The sequence below is a fragment of the Paroedura picta genome, chromosome 3, assembly GCF_049243985.1.
Source record: "Paroedura picta isolate Pp20150507F chromosome 3, Ppicta_v3.0, whole genome shotgun sequence".
NCBI classification, from domain to species: Eukaryota; Metazoa; Chordata; class Lepidosauria; order Squamata; family Gekkonidae; genus Paroedura; species Paroedura picta.
Genome location: NC_135371.1, coordinates 50,958,913 through 50,978,430, shown reverse-complemented (window position 1 = coordinate 50,978,430; position 19,518 = coordinate 50,958,913). Strand labels below are relative to the sequence as shown.

At 43.0% G+C, this 19,518-nt stretch overlaps 1 protein-coding gene across 1 annotated transcript; it reads right to left on the bottom strand.

Moving 5' to 3' along the window:
* Positions 1–151: 151 nt before the first annotated feature.
* Positions 152–6,253, bottom strand: LOC143831108 (platelet glycoprotein IX-like). The gene is made up of 2 exons (XM_077324216.1): positions 6,146–6,253; positions 152–1,314 (listed from the first exon to the last, which is right to left on the bottom strand). The coding sequence occupies exon 2, from the start codon at positions 1,304–1,306 to the stop codon at positions 704–706; it is 603 nt and encodes a 200-aa protein (XP_077180331.1). The 5' UTR covers positions 1,307–1,314; positions 6,146–6,253; the 3' UTR covers positions 152–703.
* Positions 6,254–19,518: the final 13,265 nt, after the last annotated feature.

Sequence of the window (19,518 nt, the reverse complement as noted above, 5' to 3'; positions counted from 1 at the left end):
CTTTGTCCGTGGTCTTAGTTCTCTTTGGACCTGGCAAAACGCTGCTGCAGTGAGCAGGAGCTGCAGTGCATGGGACAGTGTTTCCGTGAAGGCAGATGACCACATGCTGCAGTGCTAGCATATGCAGTAATAATTTTCACAGCCAACAGTATTTGATTGTAATTGGTTTTATTCCAGTGACTGTCATTGTTTCAAGGAACAAAACGTAGCCATGGTGGGAATTTTTACATAACCATCAATAGCAAACAAAATAGAGCTGGTGTTTTTTTTTCTGCTACAAATGCCATTTAGTCATGGTTGCATGCACTTACTTTTTGCACAAACATGTTTTATTTGAGGACAAAGAAGATACTGAGCATCTGCCCTGCTTCCAGCTGCCCTCTCTTTTGTATACCTAATGCAGCCTGGACCAGAGGAAAGAACTGCTCTTTCAGACCTTCCCCAGTTGACCCCACCTCCAGAGCAGGTCCAACCTGAGACTGATGGCTAGTGGGGCTGCGACTTGGACAAGATCCCTATGGCCGAAGGCTAGGGTTACCAACTTTAGTAACCCAGGGAAATACTAGGAGACTTTGGGGGTGGAGCCAGGAGTGGGTGGGATTTGGGGCAGGGAGGGTCCTCAGAATCCATCCTCCACAGAATCCATCCTCCAAAGCAGGCATTTCCTCAGCTACCCACCCAGATCTAAAGAGCTATTTGTGCCTTATTTTGACTTCTGATCTTCCATGTCATGATCCTGCAGCAGTGGAATTTCAGAGAAATGCTGCTGCTGAGTAGCTTTGCGGGCTAATTTTCTGGAGTAATACAGAATGCAGATTGATAAAATTAAGACCAATACAGCAATAGCAATGAGTGGAACATCCCTCCAAAGGAAATCAAGGCAGTTAATGGGGAGAGGCTTCCGGCATCCTTCCAAGTCACTCCCACTCAGCTGGCTCAAGGCTCTCCTCTTGGCAGGAGCTGGACCCACACATGTAATGTTGGCAAAAGAAGCTATGTGGAAATCTTCCAGCCACATCTTGAAATATAAAATAGAGCAGTCGCAGTTCCAAGGATTGTTGGAAAAATCCACTTTCTCCACTTTTCTCAAGATGTCCAATGAACCTGGAGGGACTGTGGTCAAACTGTTGTTTTGCAGATCAAGTATTAGGATGTCAATTGACAGGCGAGGCATCTTCTTCAGCCCCAGGGAAGTGCAGTCTACTCGCCAACCCAATTTTCCTTGCAGTGGCTCACACAAACAGGGGGGACAGGGTTTGGCCTGAGCTGTATACAACAGCAGTAACAAGAGCAGTCCTCTCTTCATGCTGGTAGCTGCAAGGCAAGAATATGCAGGGCGTAATGTGTGGTTTTAGAAAATCTAGAATGCAATGGTTTGTTTAGTTCATCCTGCCCACAGAAAATCCTGCGTTTTCTAGAAATACATCATCTTCTTTATACAAATTGTTCCTAGACAATGTGGCATTTGGATGCAATACAAGAGCAACAAAGGTCAAGGAGCTAGTAATCTATAATGTGCCAACTCATGTTTTTGTGTCATTATGCCTGAGTCATTGGGAGCACTATTTAAACTCATTATTACGGAAAATTGAATTGCGTGACGTTTATGTCTGAATAGGGACTAAGACAGTTGTGCTTAGATGGAAGTTTGGAGATTTTGGTTCAGACTATGGTTCTAAATTGTGCCCCTGAAATTTTGCAGTACTTGGGACTTCAACCTACAGTAACGTTTCCCAGAGAGCCACATTTACAATCTGCTAAAAGATAAATGACAGCTATGTGACATATGAACCAATCCTTCAAACATACACATAAAATACGGTATAGCTGTTAAATATATAACTATCACCTTTTCAAATTGTTAGAGGAGCTGTGAGCATGTAAGGTTAATTCTCATCATGATGGTTGACCTTTGGCTAGACCTCATATATCTGGAGTAAGGAGAAGGAAAATGGCTTCCCTCTCTGTCTTCCTTCTTACACACTCTTCAGCATGAGGCACATTACCAAGGGCAGCTAGAGATCTGGAATGGCAACTGATCCAGGCAACAGAGATCAGTTTCCCTGGAGAAAATGGCTGCTTTGGAGGATGTACTCCATAAATTATACACCAGTGAGCTTGCTCGTCTCCCATACCCCACATTCCCCAGATGCCACCCTAAGTCTTTGGGTATTTACCACCCCAGAGTTGGGAAGCCTACTGACCCTAAGGGTGACTCAGCTGTCTGGTATAGATATGGTTGGAATATGCAAGATCTATAGTGTACATGCTTCAAGAAATTCCTGATATTTTCCAAATAGTCTCCTCTAGTGTCCTGATAGGCTCTTTGGAGACTTTCTACTCCTTTGAGTACACTTCCTCCCTGCTTGCCTGCAAAACAGTTCAATCAGGCTTTCTCAACCAGGGTTTTGTGAAACCCTGGGGTTTCTTGATGGCCCTGGAAGGGTTTCCCAAATAGGTGGGAATTAATTAATTTTATATTTTTTTAATTTGTTAAAAATTTATTGGGTGATATGATCATATGTTGATCCACCCATTCCCTCCCAAAACAACCAATGGAGGGGCTGGGAAAGGGAAGGTTCCTGGGTGGGCATGTACACAGCTATACATCCCAACTATGTTCTGTACAATCATACCATTTCTGGGGTTTCTTGAAGCCTGAAGGATGTTTCAGGGGTTTCTCAATGGTAAAAGAAGTTGAGAAAGGTTGGGTTAGATAGTTAGGATTATCTGTTCTTTTTCTATACAGTTTGTTTCTCTTCATAATAAAACCATTTTATTCCTTTAAGCATTCTGGTGCTCTGCTTTCTTTGCAAATTTAAACTCTGCCAACAGATATATAATACATTTCCACCCAGGGAGAAACTCCTTCCTTCTTGTATTCCTTTCCCCTCCTGTCTCTAAAGGTTAATTCATACATGCAGTCTCAACAATTGGTGGCCATTATGTGTCAATTCACAGGGCCATTCCGCACCAGGATCTATGTGGCAAATTGGTTGCGGGACGAAAAAACGCCATTTTAAATAGTGGAATTCGTTGTTATGCATACCTGGCTTTGTAGTGGAATCCAGTTGTGTTTCTATCGTTTCCCACAGGTTTCCGGTCTCTGCAAAAATCGCTAGCCAGGAAGCGATATTGCCGAGCTCATCCCACCCCTGGCTGTCAAGCAGCCAATGGGCGGCCGTTATCATGATCCCAAAAGGCCCGTTTCCCTTTAAGGAAGTAAAAAAAAACACGTTGCAACGAATCTGCGTTGATTCGTTGCAACGGAGAGACCCATCTAGGTAGCAGGTGGTGTTTGAGCTGCCGTTTCATCGTTGCCAAACTCCCCCCGAGTGGGAAAAAAAATACCCCCCCCCGACATGGGCGTGATTTTCGGCCGAAAATACAGTAAAAAATAAAGGGAAAATAAACCAGTAAATGGGGCTGTGTGTTGTTTCGTGCTTAGTGACTTAAAACAGCTCTGCAGCCAGGGAAGCCTCGCTGGGTAAACGAAGCTCGCCGGTGCGTTTATCTCCGTTCACTCGGAGAAAAAAAAATGGCGATCGCTTCGCCGGAAGATCAGAGGAGAGAGCTAGGGGGCGGGACTTTGCAGAAACCGCAACAATGGTAACGCACAGAACATTTTCGCTAGTGTTGCTGATTGGTTGCAAGAGTGTAGCGCTTTCCAGAGGGTGAATCCACTTTTTGGGATTTCCCTGAAAGCGCTACAATGAAGCGCTTTTTGCGGATCGGTTTCAGGAGTGTTGCAGATTGTCAACGATGTTGTGCATAATGGCAAAACTGTAGCGATTTCAATTTGTAACCATCGTGCTTTTTTGGACGAGTGCAGAATGGCCCACACATTCAACTGTAACTCATAAAGAGGTGCTAAGTAATCATGTGATGAGAATTAATGTGTGAACCAACAGGTCTAGACCATTTGTCTTTCACTGCATTTTCAGATATTTTATTATATAATCTAAATACGTCTGTCAAAATTTGATGTTTTTCACTGGTTTCCACTATTTTAGCCTGTGCCAAATTGCTGTACTTTGAAAAGATATTTATGACTAGCTAAAGGCATAATTCTAAGCAGAATTACACCCCTTAATGTCCACTGAAGCCAATGGGCATTTTGTTTAGGATTGCAAGTGATTGGGATCTGCATTCGAATTTATATCCTGTTGGAAGCATTACAATGGAGATAGGAAGAATCAGCACCGAGAGCACGTTTTTAAGTTTATGTTTATATCTGTGCTGGTTTCTGATCCACCAAGTGATGTGCATACTCAACATTTAGGAATTTCCTGAGATGAATTACTCTATTTGTGTATAATCTTTTTAGGTTGTAAGATAAATGTGCAATGAAAATTAAGATTACTGTTGTAGAGTAAACATGTAGCGGTGTGCATGCCTGTGAATGTCTTCTTGGTGATACAGAGCTCTGAGACCGTTTCTGCACTGAGAACTCACCCAGTGGTCATTTTGCAATGATTCCCAGTTTTAAAGTTCAGGATTGCTGTTTCCTAGGTCCCCATTGGGAGCCCTTGCCTCTTCCCCTATGAATTCAACTCTTTTCACACTGAAACCAAGGGACAGGAAGTGGAAATTTGCTAGCAGCCATTTTTTCATTTGTCCATCTTTCCCACATGATAAAAACACCCAATCATTTGCCAATAGCATTTTGTTGCCTTTGGATGCCATCCCTCCAAGTCTGAAATCATTGTGTTTTTTTTGTTTTAAAAACAATCACTCCAATCGCATTATAAGGCAAAACCATAACAACATAAACAAGTTGGTGTGAATACAAAAAGGGTGGGGGTGGTTGGGAGAATTGACGATGGAAGTGATGCTACAGGGAGTGGGGAACAATGTTGGACACAGACTAGAAAAGCCTGAATGTCCATGTTTCCTCAATGGACAGCCCCAATTTAGATCCTGTTTGCCCCCACTTCAAAAAATGAAAACCGGATTTCTGAGGATTCCCTTGCTGCGGGGCAAGTGAGGGGGCAATTCGAGATTGTCCCTGAAAAGGCGAATTTCGTTGTGGAAATGGATGAAAAACTCAACCCTATACAAATGCAAAACGGAGCCAAAATTCTAGTTTGGAAACAGTCTGAATGGAGATAAATTTCAAATTCTGTTCTCACCCCCCTCGAATCTATATAAAAAGTGACAAGAAATATGCAAAGAAAAATCTTGGGAACAATAACCTAATCAGCAGATCTGTGTCATGGTGTTTATTTTGTTCTTTTTTTAAAGGCACAAATGAATAGATCAGTTTCAGAATTTTGGCAATTTTTAATGAAACGATTGTGCAGTGTGACAACACATAATAAGCTCATTCAAAATCCACTAATCAAGAAGTTAATATGGGGAAGGTAGCTTGTTTGCTGAGGTTAGAGAAAACAGAAGTAAGAATTATGTTTAAAATAAACAATATGGAATGTAAACTATTCAAAAGAAGGAAATGGCAAACATAATATGTCATACACTCATTAATAATAAAACACTGTTAATATTGTAACATATTAGTGGTATAAAAGCACTTATTTTCCATTCTTCAAAATGGATTGAGTAATCTATCTTAAAGCAGTATGTAATAAAATGGTGCACTTTGGTATAAACACGGTGTTTGCAAGCTCATCATTGCCATTATGATTCAGAAGTTTTATAAGTACATATATTAGAAAGATGTAAATTAATGAAAAAGGTATATATGTCTGAAACCTTTTAGGTTTCACAGTGAACAGAATGGCAGTCATTATCACCTGTAAGGGGGACAGTTCTCCAAATGCTTACACCTGTATAGTCACACTTACTCCAGAACTAGGGACTCAAATATGATGAACTGTTCCCCCCCCCCATTAAGTTACTGTTAGCAAGATTCTGCTTATGACCAATATGTCATCTTCTCAGATTTCTGAAGGAGACTGACACTTTCACCTCACTTTGCAAGTGGAAACTTGCAAAGAGGTGACTGGTCTGATGAAAAAGCACTGTCAAGCAGGATCAGGATAGGCTTCTGTCTGCCCCAAAGAAGGACAAGCAAATACTATCCTACTGAAGTCAGCATAGTTTAATAAGGCAGTTAAGGAACGGCAATCAAGCAGAAACATCTTGTAGAACTGCCAGCTAGAAGATTGATGAGATGCACCCTTACCTTTTCCTTAGAGAAAATGGAGCTGTCTTTTGCAAGTTTGCAGCAATGGACCAAACACAGGGGATGAGTTGATGAACTCCAGGAAGGAAATGAATTTATAAAGCTGTCACTGCAGAAGCCAAGCCTTCTTCATTATCTAACCCAGAGTGGGCTGCCTTTGCAAATTCAGACTGACAGGAGTCCATAGAAACTTTTCCTTTCTTTTACCTGTTTTCAGCTAGGTTTCAGCAACCAGTAAAAAATAAATTTATATATTGGTGTGGCTGTTTTGCTATCTCTTTAAAAGGCAGTTCGCATGTTTTAGCAAGCACAAATGGTTTGTTTCTCCATCCCACCCCGCTTTAGTGGCTAATACAGCACCAGATGGGGATGGTGACAGTTTTGATTGGCAGAATCAAAGTTGCCAGCCCCCCCCCCCCCCCAGGCCACTGGTGGAGATGGGGGAGGGGAGGATTACAAGACCCACGTTGGGGAACTCCTGGAGATTTGGGGATGGTGCCTGGGGAGAATCTTAGTGGAGTTCTCAGTGGGATACAGTGCCATACCGTCCAACCTCCAAAGCATCCCTTTTGTCCAGAGGAACAGATTTCTGTAATCTGAAGGTGAGCTGTAATTTTTGGGGATCCCCAAGTCCCACCTGGAGGGTGGCATCCCTTAGCCAGAACAATGGGGGGAGGGAAGGTTCATTCCTTCCTCCCAGCTATCTATGATCTCATCTAAATTGTGTCTTCTGTTTTCCTTTAAAAAGTGCTAGAAAGATTCAGTCACAGACCTCCAAGCATCACATCTACTTTGAATTTGAGAACTGCTCATTAGGAGTCCATTGCTGGTTAAACAAGCAGGGATTCCACTTGCACTGCTTTAGATGAGTTTTATGTCATTTGCTGGATATGAATTTTCCATGAACCTTGAGTCCCCTCTACTGCTGTTTATCCCAACCCACTAGTGAATATAGAATCTGGATTAACACAGCAGTTTGGCATCCATATTATTTGAACTTCCACTTGTTAAATAGCAATGTGCATAAATCTCATGGCTGGGGGAAAACCCATGGATAAAGGAACCATGTCATCATCTTCTTTCAACTTTCTAAAAACGAAGAAAACCCCTGCTGGATCAGAGCAAGCACCCAACATTCTGTCCACACAGCTGCCAGCCTGGGATGCTCAAAAACAGCACCCCTCCCTCCATAACATGGCCTCTGAGCATGGCAGTTCCACTTGGCCATCATAGCTATTAGCCACTGATGGACCTATTCTCCATGAATTTCCTTAATCCCCTGTTAAAGCCATCTATGCTAGTAAACCATCATCACAGCTTGGAAAGTCTATGTTAACTATGCACTGTATGAAGCAGTATGTTTACCCATCCTAATCCAGTGCCCATTAGCTTCATTGGGTGATACTGAGCTCCTTGCATTCTGGAAATGGGAGGGAAATTTCTGCTTAACCTCTTGCTTCACCCCATGCATAATTCCATAAACTTCCAAAATTTCCCCTAGTTTCCTTGCTTCTACATTGAAAAGCCACAAATGGCTCCAAACCATTTGTCATTCTCTTTCCTTTTTTTTAAGTTCTTTCCTGTATGCTTTGTTATTCAAAGAACCGAATAATTTGGTGTCATCTGCAAACTTGGCCACTTCATTACTTTTCCTGATTCCAGATAAATGGTGAAGAAATTAAACAGATATCAGGAGGAACTCCATGGTTTACTTCTCACCATTATGAGAACAGTTGCTGTTTCCTGTTGCTTAACCAGTTAATCAAGATTGAACATGTCTTTATACCAAGATTAGTAAATTTACTCAAAATCCTTTGGTGAGGGGCTTTATCAAAAACTTTTTGGAAGTCCAAGTATATAATGTCAACTGGATCTGCCAGCTATAAAGAATCATAGAATCATGGGGTTTGAAAGGACCACCAGGGTCATCTAGTCCAACTCTCTGCACAATGCAGGAAAATCACAACTACCTGCCCAATCAGTTTGTTGACACTCTCAAGGAATCCTATGGGGTTAAGGAGGCAGCATTTCCATTTGCACTAGTATGCTGAAGCTTCTCATGTGGGCCTGTTCCTCTATATACCTAATAATACTAGCTATCACCATGCTTTCCACTAGTTTACTCTGAAGACATGCTAACTGACCTGCATTTAAAAGACTCTTTCCTGGATCACATTATAGTTTTTTTTAAACCCTTGAATGTTCTTCTAAAACTCTTGAGAGCCAGTTTGGTGTATAACTGCCATGAGAAATGAGTGCAATGGTGCGGTAGTTTGAACATTCTTTGGCATTGCCCTTCTTTGGGATTGGAATGTAAACTGACTTTTTCCAATCTTGTGGCCACTGTTGAGTTTTCCAAATTTGCTGGCATTTTGAGTATAGCCCTTTTACTGCATCGTCTTTCAAGATTTTGAATAGTTCACCTGGAATGCTGTCACCTCCACTAGCTTTATGGTTGCTCAGATTTCCTAAGGCCCATTTGACTTCACATTCCAGGATATCTGGCTCCAGGTCAGTGACTACCCCCTCGTGGTTATCAGGGATGTTAAGCTCGCTCTTATATAGTTCTTTTGTATAATTTTGCCACCTTTTAAAAATCTCTTCTGCTTCTGTGAGGTCCCTACCATTTTGGTCCTTTATCATACCCATCTTTGCATGAAACGTTCTCTTCACATCTCCGATTTTCTTGAAGAGATCCCTGGTCCTCTTTACTCTATTGTTTTCTTCTATTTGTTTGCACTGTTCATTTAAGAAAGCATTCTTACCTCTTTTAGCTATTCTCTTGAATTCAGCATTCAGTTGGGTGTATCTTTCTCTTTCTCCCTTGCCTTTCACTTTCCTTCTCTCCTCAGCTATTTGTAAAGCTTCCTCAGACAGCCATTTTGCTTTCTTGCATTTCTTTTTCTTTGGGATGGTTTTAGTTGCTACCTCTTGTACAATGTTGTGGACCTCCGTCCATGGTTCTTCAGGCACTCTCTCTATCAGATCTAATTCCTTAAATCTATTTGTCACCTCTACTGTATATTCATCAGGGATATGATTTAGTTCATATCTGAGTGGCCTAGTGCTTTTCCCTACTTTCTTCAAGTTAAGCCTAAATTCTGCAACAAGAAGCTGATGATCTGGATCACAATCAGCTCATGGTCTTGTTTTTACTGATTGTATAGAATTTCTCCATCTTTTGCTGCAGAGCACATAGTCAATCTGATTTCTGTGTTAACCGTCTGGTGTTGTCCATGTGTAGAATTGTCTCTTGGGTTGTTGGAAAAGAGTGTTTGCTATGACCATTGTATTATCTTGACAAAATTCTACCAGCCTGTGCCCTGCTTCAATTTGTACTCCAAGGCCAAACTTGCCTGTTATCCCGGTTATCTTTTGGCTTCCTACTTTAGCATTCCAATCCCCCATGATGATAAGCACATCATTTTTTGGCATTGCTTCTAGAAGGTGCTGTAGGGCTTCATAGAACTGGTCAATTAGAACTGGTCATCCTCTTCAGCAACAGTGGTTGGGGCATAGAAATCATTTCTGTGATTTCTGAAGACTGCTTTTCCTACTCTTTTATTGATTATGAAGGCTACTCAATTTCTTCTGAGAGATTCTTGCCCACGGTAGTATACCTGATGGTCATCTGAATTAAATTCACCCATTCCTGTCCATTTTAGTTCACTGATTCCTAAAATGTCGATGTTCAGTCTTTTCATCTCTTGTTTGAACATGTCCAGTTTGCCTTGATTCATGGATCTGACGTTCCAGGTTCCTATGGAATAAAAGTCTTTACAGCATGGGACTGTCTTTTCGCCACGTTACCTCCACAACTGAGAGTCCTTTCGGCTTTGGCCCAGTCGCTTCATTCATTCTGGTGCTCCTTGTACTAGCCGTCTGCTCATCCCCAGTAGCATATTGGACACCTGAGGGGCTCATCATCCGGCGTCATATCGTTTTGCCTTTTGAACTTGTCCATAGAGTTTTCATGGCAAAGATACTTGAGTGATTTGCCATTTCCTTCTCCAGTGGATCACCTTTTGTCAGAGGTCTTTGCTATGACCTGTCCATCTTGGGTGGCCCTGCACGGCATAGCTCATAGCTTCACAGAGCTACGCAAGCCCCTTCGCCATGACAAGGAAGTGATCCTTGAAGGGGCAGCATTAGGCTATGGGAATTAAAAGCCCTCTAAGAGATGGCAGTTGAGTTTGGTGTGCATTTAGAATTCCTGGGTCCTGGGAAAAACCCCAGCATAACTCTGCCATGATGGGTATGGCCCTGCCCACTGTCACCTTCTTTCACACCACCAGCCCAAAAGTTCACCAGCTGCCCTTTCATTCAAATATTTCAATTACCATTTTTCTAAGTAAAGTGTTATAATTATATGATGGCTGCAGATGGTACTGAACCAGTCCACATTTGTGAGGAAGCAGAACTTTGGGCAGACCCTGGGCATTGGTCAAAAGTGTCTTAGGCAGGGCACGTTGCCTGCTTTGGTAGGCAACTGATCAACCAATTGGCCCCCACTGCTCTCCATAGGGCAGTGGGAGAAAAATGGGGAGGGGGAATAGTATCCATCGCTATCATGTCACTTCTGGCCGCATAAGGGGAAATGGCATCACTGCATTGCAGGATGTTCTAGATCAGAGGTCCCAACCTGTTTGAACCGGAATGCACATTTGGAATTTGACATGACATGGTGGGGGCAGCAACTAAATGGCTGCAGCAGGAGGCAAAGCCAACCACAAAATGATTGCTGCAACTTAAATTCAGTAATACAGTGTTAGATTAGGGATGCCAGACTGGGGAGTCCCATAATTAAAGTCTACCTCCAGATGACAGAGATTAGTTCCCTTGGAAAAAATGGATGCTTTGCCGGGTGGGCTCTATGGCATTGTACCCCCCTGAGTATTCTGTCTTCCCCAAGCTCCATCCCGCACTCTCCAGGAGTTTACCAGCCTAGATCTAGTCTTCTTACCCTCCCATCCCCTGTCAGTGTCCAGACAGGCCTAGTGTGATTGCTGTGTTGTGGTGGCAGCCGCTGCCAAAGCAACATTTTAAAAAATCTGCACAGCCCATCAAATCTTCAACAGTTAATAGCCCTGCTGGGCAAAAGCTCTGCTTGGTCCCACCCACTTTCTAAAAGGACTTACTGGGACTTCGGTGACGGCAGGTGCCGTGACACTCATGGGCACCATCTTGGGATGCTAGCTGGCAGGGGGCCATGGGAATTGTAGTCCATGGGCATTTGGAGAGCCACAGTTTGGTCACTCTTGCTCTATAGAGTTTTTTTCATTTGGGATGCCATAGGTAAATTGGGATGCCATTGGGTAAATCCTGTCTTTTGCCAGCCCACGGCTGGAACCCTGTTGTATCCAGCCCTCATAAGGTCTTATAGAACACACATAGCTACTCACCCAGTTTTTTTAGCTGTTGTGGGGGAAGTGAGCAGCCAGAACAGCTCTGAACTAATTCTCTAATGTGTCAAAGCGTTTGTTTCTTGAATTGCTTTGGGATTATTGCTTCTTCTTATTAAGGGAGGAGAAATGGCAACAAATCATTTGCATGTGCTGATTCAGTTAATGATATGCACATTTTAAATGCCCACTGCCTAACAATATCTAATCTGGTCTCCCTTTGCTATTTTTAAATTTTGACATGAGCCTAATAAGCAATCAATCCACATTTTTAGAGAGCTGTTGCCTGGGGTCAGTCAAACAGGAGTTCTGCATTAACCATGCATGTTTTTTAGTACTGTTCTGCATTACAATAGCCTGCCCTAAACTTATGATCAATAAAGAGGCCTTCAGCCAAATGGAACGGGGTGTTTGTTGCTTGCTTCTCTAGACAAAAGTTCCCCAGTTCTCACCTGGAGGCTGGCTTCCCTAGCACAGAGCCATGTGTCAGGGCCCACATATTGATGGCCAGACCCTTGTGTTGCTGCCATTAGAACATTGCCCATGATAAACAACATCCTTTGTATGTGATTGTATTGTTCCCCTCCCTTCATTATCCATCTGCATTGTAGACTTTCCTTGAGCATATATATATAGTCCGCTGATCTGTTAGGCTTGGGGAGGAATTTAAGAGGAGGTCCCAAGTGCAATGGTTTTTGGCAGTCTCACTATGTATGCATTGGCCTGAAGCCTGGAGAAGGTGACTTCATTGCAGAATGCTGGGTTTATCCCTGGGGATATGCAAGAGGCTACGTGACAGATGCTAGCAGATTTTCCATCCTCTTGCAGGCACAAAGCTTCCTTCCAAGAGACTGTTTTCTTCTGGGGATTGATTATTCCATCAGTTGTGTGAGCACAGTTTGCATTTGCTTGCAGAGAGACTCGTGCATACAAATGACGGCATGACGGTGCTCCTGCTGTTGTTCAGGTGGTGGGGTTCAGGACATGCAGATTAAAACTAAATGCTCAGGTGAGGCACATGGCCTGCTTGCTGGGATCAAGACTACATTAAACACTCTATTAGAGAAGTTCATTTAGGGATGCCAGCCTCCAGGTGGGACCTGGGGATCCCTTGGAATTATACCTCATCTCTAGACCACAGAGGTCATTTCCCCTGGAGAAAATGGATGCTTTGGAAGATGGCCTCTATGGAATTATACCTTGCTCCTATTCTCCCCAGACTCCATTACCAAACCTCAAGGAATTTCTCAGCCTGGATTTGGCAATCCCACCTGTCCCCCAGTCCCTGCCAGTGGCCAGGGAGGACCTGGCAATCCTAAACCCTCTAGACCTGTCATTATTATGGAGTGACCATCACTGGGTTCCCTTCTTTTAAAGCGTCCTGCCATCAGAGAAATGGAGAGTGAATTTTGTACAGACTAAGATATCTGCAAGATGCCTGATACAGGGGCAAAAACCCTAAATGGGGCAAGAATGGTGCTAATATGTCTTGAGTTAATTGGACAATGTTTATCAAGCCCCCATAAGGTCTTATAGAACACACATAGCTACTCACCCAATTTTTTTTTAGCTTTTGTGGGGGAAGTGAGCAGCCAGAACAGCTCTGAACTAATTCTCTAATGTGTCAAAGCGTTTGTTTCTTGAATTGCTTTGGGATTATTTCTTATTATTATTAAGGGAGTGATTGATTAGATTATGATTTAATTTGGGTGTGTTATTCTGAATGCATAGAGATCTATGTCCAGGGCAGTTCATGGGTGCTGGATTTTGGACATGAGTCATAATATCACCCTTTTGATTGCTGAAGCTATAAAAATGGTATATTGAAAGAATTCTCTGGCCTGGTGTGGAAGTGGATATTTCCCACAATGGGTAAAATAATATCGACTGACAGTCTGTCTCTCAGAGGGTATGTGGAACATACCTGCCCTGGGGCTAGTTGGTCAGGGCCCCTTCCCTCCCTTGCAAACACACACACACACACACACACACACACACACACACACACAGACTCCCTTCCCTTCCCCCCTCACATGTTGGTTTCTCGATCTCCCCCATTCCTCACTTGCAACACACTCACACAGACTCCCTTCCCTTTCTACCATTTACCCCTTACCTGTTAGTTTCCCAACCTCCTCCCCACCCAAGCAAACACACGGAGACATATACAGAGACTCACTCCCATTCCTTCCTCTCATTTCCCCCCTTAACTGTTGGTTTTTCAACCTCCCTCCCTCCCAAGCAAACACACACACACACACACACACACACACACTCCTTTCCCTTCCCCCTTCCCCTTTCCCCCTTCCCATTTACCTTCTTACCCTCAGGCCAATCTCCACTGCTGCCCTGGCCCCCTGCTGGCAGCTCAGGCGCTGGCTGGGCCCCCGGGGGTGGACCAGCCATTAGCTGGTCCTCTGGCAGCCGTGTAGCAGGGTGCTGCCTCAGCCTCCCCAGCTGCCTTGGACTCTTCTGGCGCACTCCCTTGGGTGGGGCATCACCTCCATTTTCATATCTGTTTGAGGAGGCGCGCCAGAAGATGTTCAACAAACCTAAACTCCTTAATGGTGGACATATCAATTACAGACATATTAGAATGCATTGTTGTTCATTCATTGCTTTCACTGCTTTGTGCAGATAAAGGCCTTTCAAAATTTTGTTCCAGGTACAAAAATGCTTTTTAAAAATTATATTAATCTGAGAGCACTTTCTTCATCTGCACCATTCTCACCTACCTTTGTTGCTTCACTGGGGTTTACTACACTGATTAAAGTTGCCAGATTTCATGATGTCTTCGGTATTTTTATTAAGGGGCTGATAGCTAGGATAGTACTGCCTCATTATCTGATGTTTGGTGCATAAATTGCTACAGCGGTAAGTGTACTTTGAACTGGGAATCTAATACGGGCACCTAGTCACCTTTGCGCGATCATGGTAAGAATGAGAAAGAGGAAACTGCTTACCAACTCTCTGGGTACTGTACTACCATCATAAAGGAAGGCCAGAGGGGAGTACAGTTACCAATCCAGCAGGGATCAGGTGGCACAAGGGGGCTACCATGGATTTATTTACTTTTAAAAAGATAATTTGTATGGGGATTCAAGAGTCTCCATTTTTCCATGAGGCAGGTCATGCTGAGAGAGAGAGGCTGTCCTAAATCCACACCATAAATTAATCCAATGAAGTTCCCTAGCATACTCGTGAACCTGGGTCTCAGATCCTAGTCCAGGGCAGAGTCTGCACTTATTTTATTTATTCCATTGTCAATCCTGTTGAATTCAGATCGATTTGAACTCGGGTCTTCCTCTTCCCCCCTCCCCATTGAAACAGGAAAGTCTTCTGCATGTGGTTAGGGTAGTTCAGAAGTGGGGTAGGAGCCAAGCCTCTTTCTTTCTTTTCTTGAAGGGGGGGAGAGGAGCAAAGCAGGGAGCCTCTTTCTTTTCTTGAAGGGGGGGGGGAGAGGATCGAAGAAGACAGAGGAAGGAAGAAAAAATCCAAGACCAACAGAAATTGAGAGAAATTAGGGGCTTCTCCTTTAAGGCAAGCTTGTCACATGATCAGCTTTGGCCAATCAGGAGTTCTCTACCAAAGCCCAAATTCAAAACAGCCTGCTTTCTCATTTCGATTTTTAAAACACTGAGCATTAAAAGCACTCTAAGATATTGCACAATAAAGGTAGGGCCACTCCGGATCAATCCTTATTGCTGCAGAAGGAAAATTTAAATCGCCCAAAATCAAAACGGAAATCGCATTCTGTGTAGACAGCAGGGACCGAATCGACCTGGGATTGGAATAAAAGCTCTGTGCAGTTTACACCCAACACTCAGACCTCTACATCATATCAACCTTGTCTTATGAAGTTGCTAACTGTGGTTTGCCTTCACCGATTTACTGTTTGCAGAGCTTCTACCAAGTATAGTTGTCTATCTACTGGGGCAAAGTTGCAGCTAGTGCAAAGGTCTGCAAGGAGCAAAGAGCAAGCCAGGAAATGGAAGAATGAAACTATTTATTACATTCAAGTACAGTTACAACCAAACTTTGGATTTCTTACCACCAAGAGAAACCAATTATTCCTGCTTCGTTAACTTCAGTTTTGTTGCTTCTCATGATTGTAGACTGAGGTTTGATAGAGTGTGGCCAGGGGATTCTTTCTGCTGACAGCCCACGGAATTGATCACAGTGAGGCTCAACACTTTCCTCTGGTGCCTTGCTTCCTCTCAGAACGTGTCAAGAGGGCTTTCGGAACACTTACTTGATCTTTCTTTTTCCAGATGCCCTCCCTCTTTCATCCCACTTGTTGTTGGCCTGCTCTGTTTACCTCTTTGCTATTCCGGTGTCCTAATTGTTTTTCTTCTTCATCCATCTATCCTACCACCCTTTTTTCTGTATGAAGACAGATTTAATACAAAATGAGAGCTCAGAGAACATCCCCCAATCTCACAGAGACTGCAGCTTTTGACCGTCTTCAAGTATGAAAAGACAGAAGTATGTAACAGGAAGCTGAACATTGTCATGCCTGTCAGCCCTCTCCCTCTTACCATACTTTGGGTCAGATGTTCACTTTTTAATTTTTTTTTTTAGAAGAAGAAGAGCTGTTTTTTCTATCCTGAGTTTTACTACCTGAAGGGGTCTCAAAGCAACCTACAATTGCTTGTCCTTCCTCTCCCCACAGCAGACATCATGTGAGGTAGGTGAGGCTGAGAGAGCTCTTGAGAGGAACTGTGACTGGTCCAAGGTTACCCAGCTGGCTGCATGTGGAGAAGTGGGGAATCAAATCTGGCTCACTAAATGAGAAGTCACTGCTCTTAATCACTACACCAAGCCATGTGAACATCTATGCACTTATCCATTAGTCTGTAGCCTTATTATTTTTTCAGTAGAAAATGAACAAAGTTTAAATCCAGTGGCACCTTGAAGACCAACAAAGTTTAATTCTGGGTTGTTCTGAAAGGTGCCACTGGACTCAAAACTTTGTTCTATTGCTTCAGATCAACACAGCTAACCACCTGAATCTAAGTGGGAAATGGTTTGAGATGCTTAGTACGGAAAGTTTTTCTGTGATAATATAGGTGGACAGCCAATCACCACTGGGCAAAGTTGGCCTCTGCTTAAAACCGGCAGGACTTCAGTTTAGGATTGCCTTAAATGTAAATTTTCAGTATATGTTTCAGTGAGATTTTTTAAGAAAGTCTTTCTCTGTTCTGTGTTTTTCCAGTAGGGGTCACTGAAGTATTTTTGTTGGCTCCAGGAAGCATAGGTAAAACCAGGGGTAGTCAAACTGCGGCCCTCCAGATGTCCATGGACTACAATTCCCAGGAGCCCCCTGCCAGCATTCGCTGGCAGGGGGCTCCTGGGAATTGTAGTCCATGGACATCTGGAGGGCCGCAGTTTGACTACCCCTGGGTAAAACAATCCATACAATCCTGTTCAGTTTCCCAAGGAAAGCAGTTCTGTATCTGTGTTGGAAACAAACAAACGTCTTGAAGATTATCCTGTCAAATGTGTATGGTTTGCTACATGCACTCCACTTGTGTGGAGAAACTACAAACAGCTTCTGTGTACATGATGGAGGGTTTGTTGGACATGAAAATCTTGTAAAACAAGGCCTAATCAAACAGATAATGGGTTTACGTAGTCAAAAATTAGCACAGCTTTAATACATAGTAAATAATAATTTTTTCATAAAAACCAGACGTTTCAATTTAACAACTTTCATCAGTAGTACAGAAAAAGATTAAAATATGCACCATAAAGTATAATCAATCACAATTTAAATTACATCAGATCTGACCTGTGCCTTAAAAACACTTCACAAGAAGTAAGCACAATTTATTGATTAAATGTCCCTCTTCATTCTGGACATACATCAGGGCCATCAAGGTATACTCAAGGTCAGCGTATCTCAAAACGTTATGGTATGTATGTGTATCCACTTGCAGGATGCAAATTTATGTAAATCCAGAATTGCAATGCAGTTGACAAACACAAAATTAACAAAATCTACAACCTTAAACTTTTGTGTCCTTTTCATAGTTAATCAGATTGAGCTGCCCCTGGACAACAGATGACTAAGGAAATAAGGCAAGAATTTTGATGCCTCTGCTGTGTACTATATTTCTGTAGCTCAGTGATATTAGACATTATCCTGCTGATTATTTATTTAAATACTTTTAAAGCCTTCCCCCCCCCCCGACTTTGATGGCTGACATATCCTTACCCTGAGATGATAACTGAAGACAAGAATACTCTGAGGTATCAAAAGAGACTACAACTGTTATACTTCCTAATTCATTCCTGCTCCTTCCTGCTGAAGAGAGAGAGTTGCAAACAGGCCTTATACTGCCTCTTTGCTTCACTGTTTAAAAAGTTATAAGGCAGGATTCAGCAGTCCTAAGGATGCCACCCTCCAGGTAGGGTTCCAGCAGAATTACAACTCATCTGCAGACTACAGAAATCAGTTCTCTTGGAGGAAATGGATGCTTTGGAGAGAGGACTTGATGGCACTGTACCCAACAGGGGCCTTACCCAGGCTCCGTCTGCACATTTCCAAAAGTTTCTCAACCTGGATCTGACAACTCTATCCCCCCTCCATCCCCCACCAGTGGCCAAAGGAGTCCTAGCAGTCCTACCTCATTAGATTCAAATGGGTAGCCTTGAATAAATCTTTGTTGGTCTTAAAAGTGCTACTGGACTCTGATTTTATTGTGCTACCTCATTAGGTATATGTATGGCATGGAAGTCGCATGTCGTTGGATGTTGTGCTTCTGTGATCTCTAGATTTTCCTGCACAGAAAGAGATAAATTATTATCCAAGAGATAAATTATTACAGTGGAACAATTTCAGATGAAATGTGGATCCCTCTGCCCCTGCATGAATGGAAATGTGTGATCTGAGATCAGATGGTTTATCCAGAGGAGAAAAAAAAGAGGTTACTATTTACATAACATCTGACTTTGAGCAGTGAGTTCTCTGAAAGAACCATTTATTAGGGAAAGAAAGAAGAGTTTTGTGGCAGCTTAAAGGCTAACATTAAAGGCTCTATCACAGAAGACTCTATGGAAATGTATGTCATCTTAAAGCTGCTGATGGTTTTCTGCTATCCTTAGCTATGTTAGGGAACAGGACAAGGTTTTAAAGCATATCTGTGACCGAATACTCCCATTTTGTGTTATATTGTGTTTCTCCGCATAGACAGAATACCTTCATAGACTCATAGAATCATAGAGTTGGAAGGGACCTCATGGGTCATCTAGTCCAACGCCCTGCACTATGCAGGAGACTCACAACCAAATCACTCATCTACTGTAACCTGCCACCCCTTAGCCTTCACAGAATCAGCCTCTCTGTCAGATGGCTATCTAGCCTCTGTTTAAAAATTTCCAAAGATGGAGAACCCACCACCTCCTGAGGAAGCCTGTTCCACTGAGAAACTGCTCTAACTGTCAGGAACTTCTTCCGGATGCTCAGATGGAATTTCTTTTGAATTAATTTCATCCCATTTGTTCTGGTCCGTCCCTCTGGTGCTAGAGAGAACAATTCTGCTCCATCCTCCATATGGCACCCTTTTAAATACTTGAAGATGGTTATCAGATCGCCTCTCAGTCGTCTCCTCTCTAGGCTAAACAGACCAAGCTCTCCTTTCTTCATACGTCTTGGTCTCCAAACCCCCCACCATCTTTGTTGCCCTCCTCTGGATATGTTCCAGTTTGTCAACATCCCTCTTCAACTGGAATGCCCAAAACTGAACACAGTATTCCCAGTGAGGCCGAACCAGAGCAGAGTAAAGCGGTATCATCACCTCCCATGATCTGGACACGATACTCCATTTGATACAGCCCAAAATCCCATTTGCCTTTTTAGACACTGAGTCATGTTGACTCATGTTCAATGTATGGTCTACTAAGACTCCTGGATTCTTTTCACACATGCTACTGCCAAGACAAGTTTCCCCCATCTTATATTGGTGTATT

Bases quoted from the DNA above. Each gene is read 5' to 3' on its own strand.
- LOC143831108 (XM_077324216.1), bottom strand. From the start codon at position 1,306: ATGAAGAGAGGACTGCTCTTGTTACTGCTGTTGTATACAGCTCAGGCC.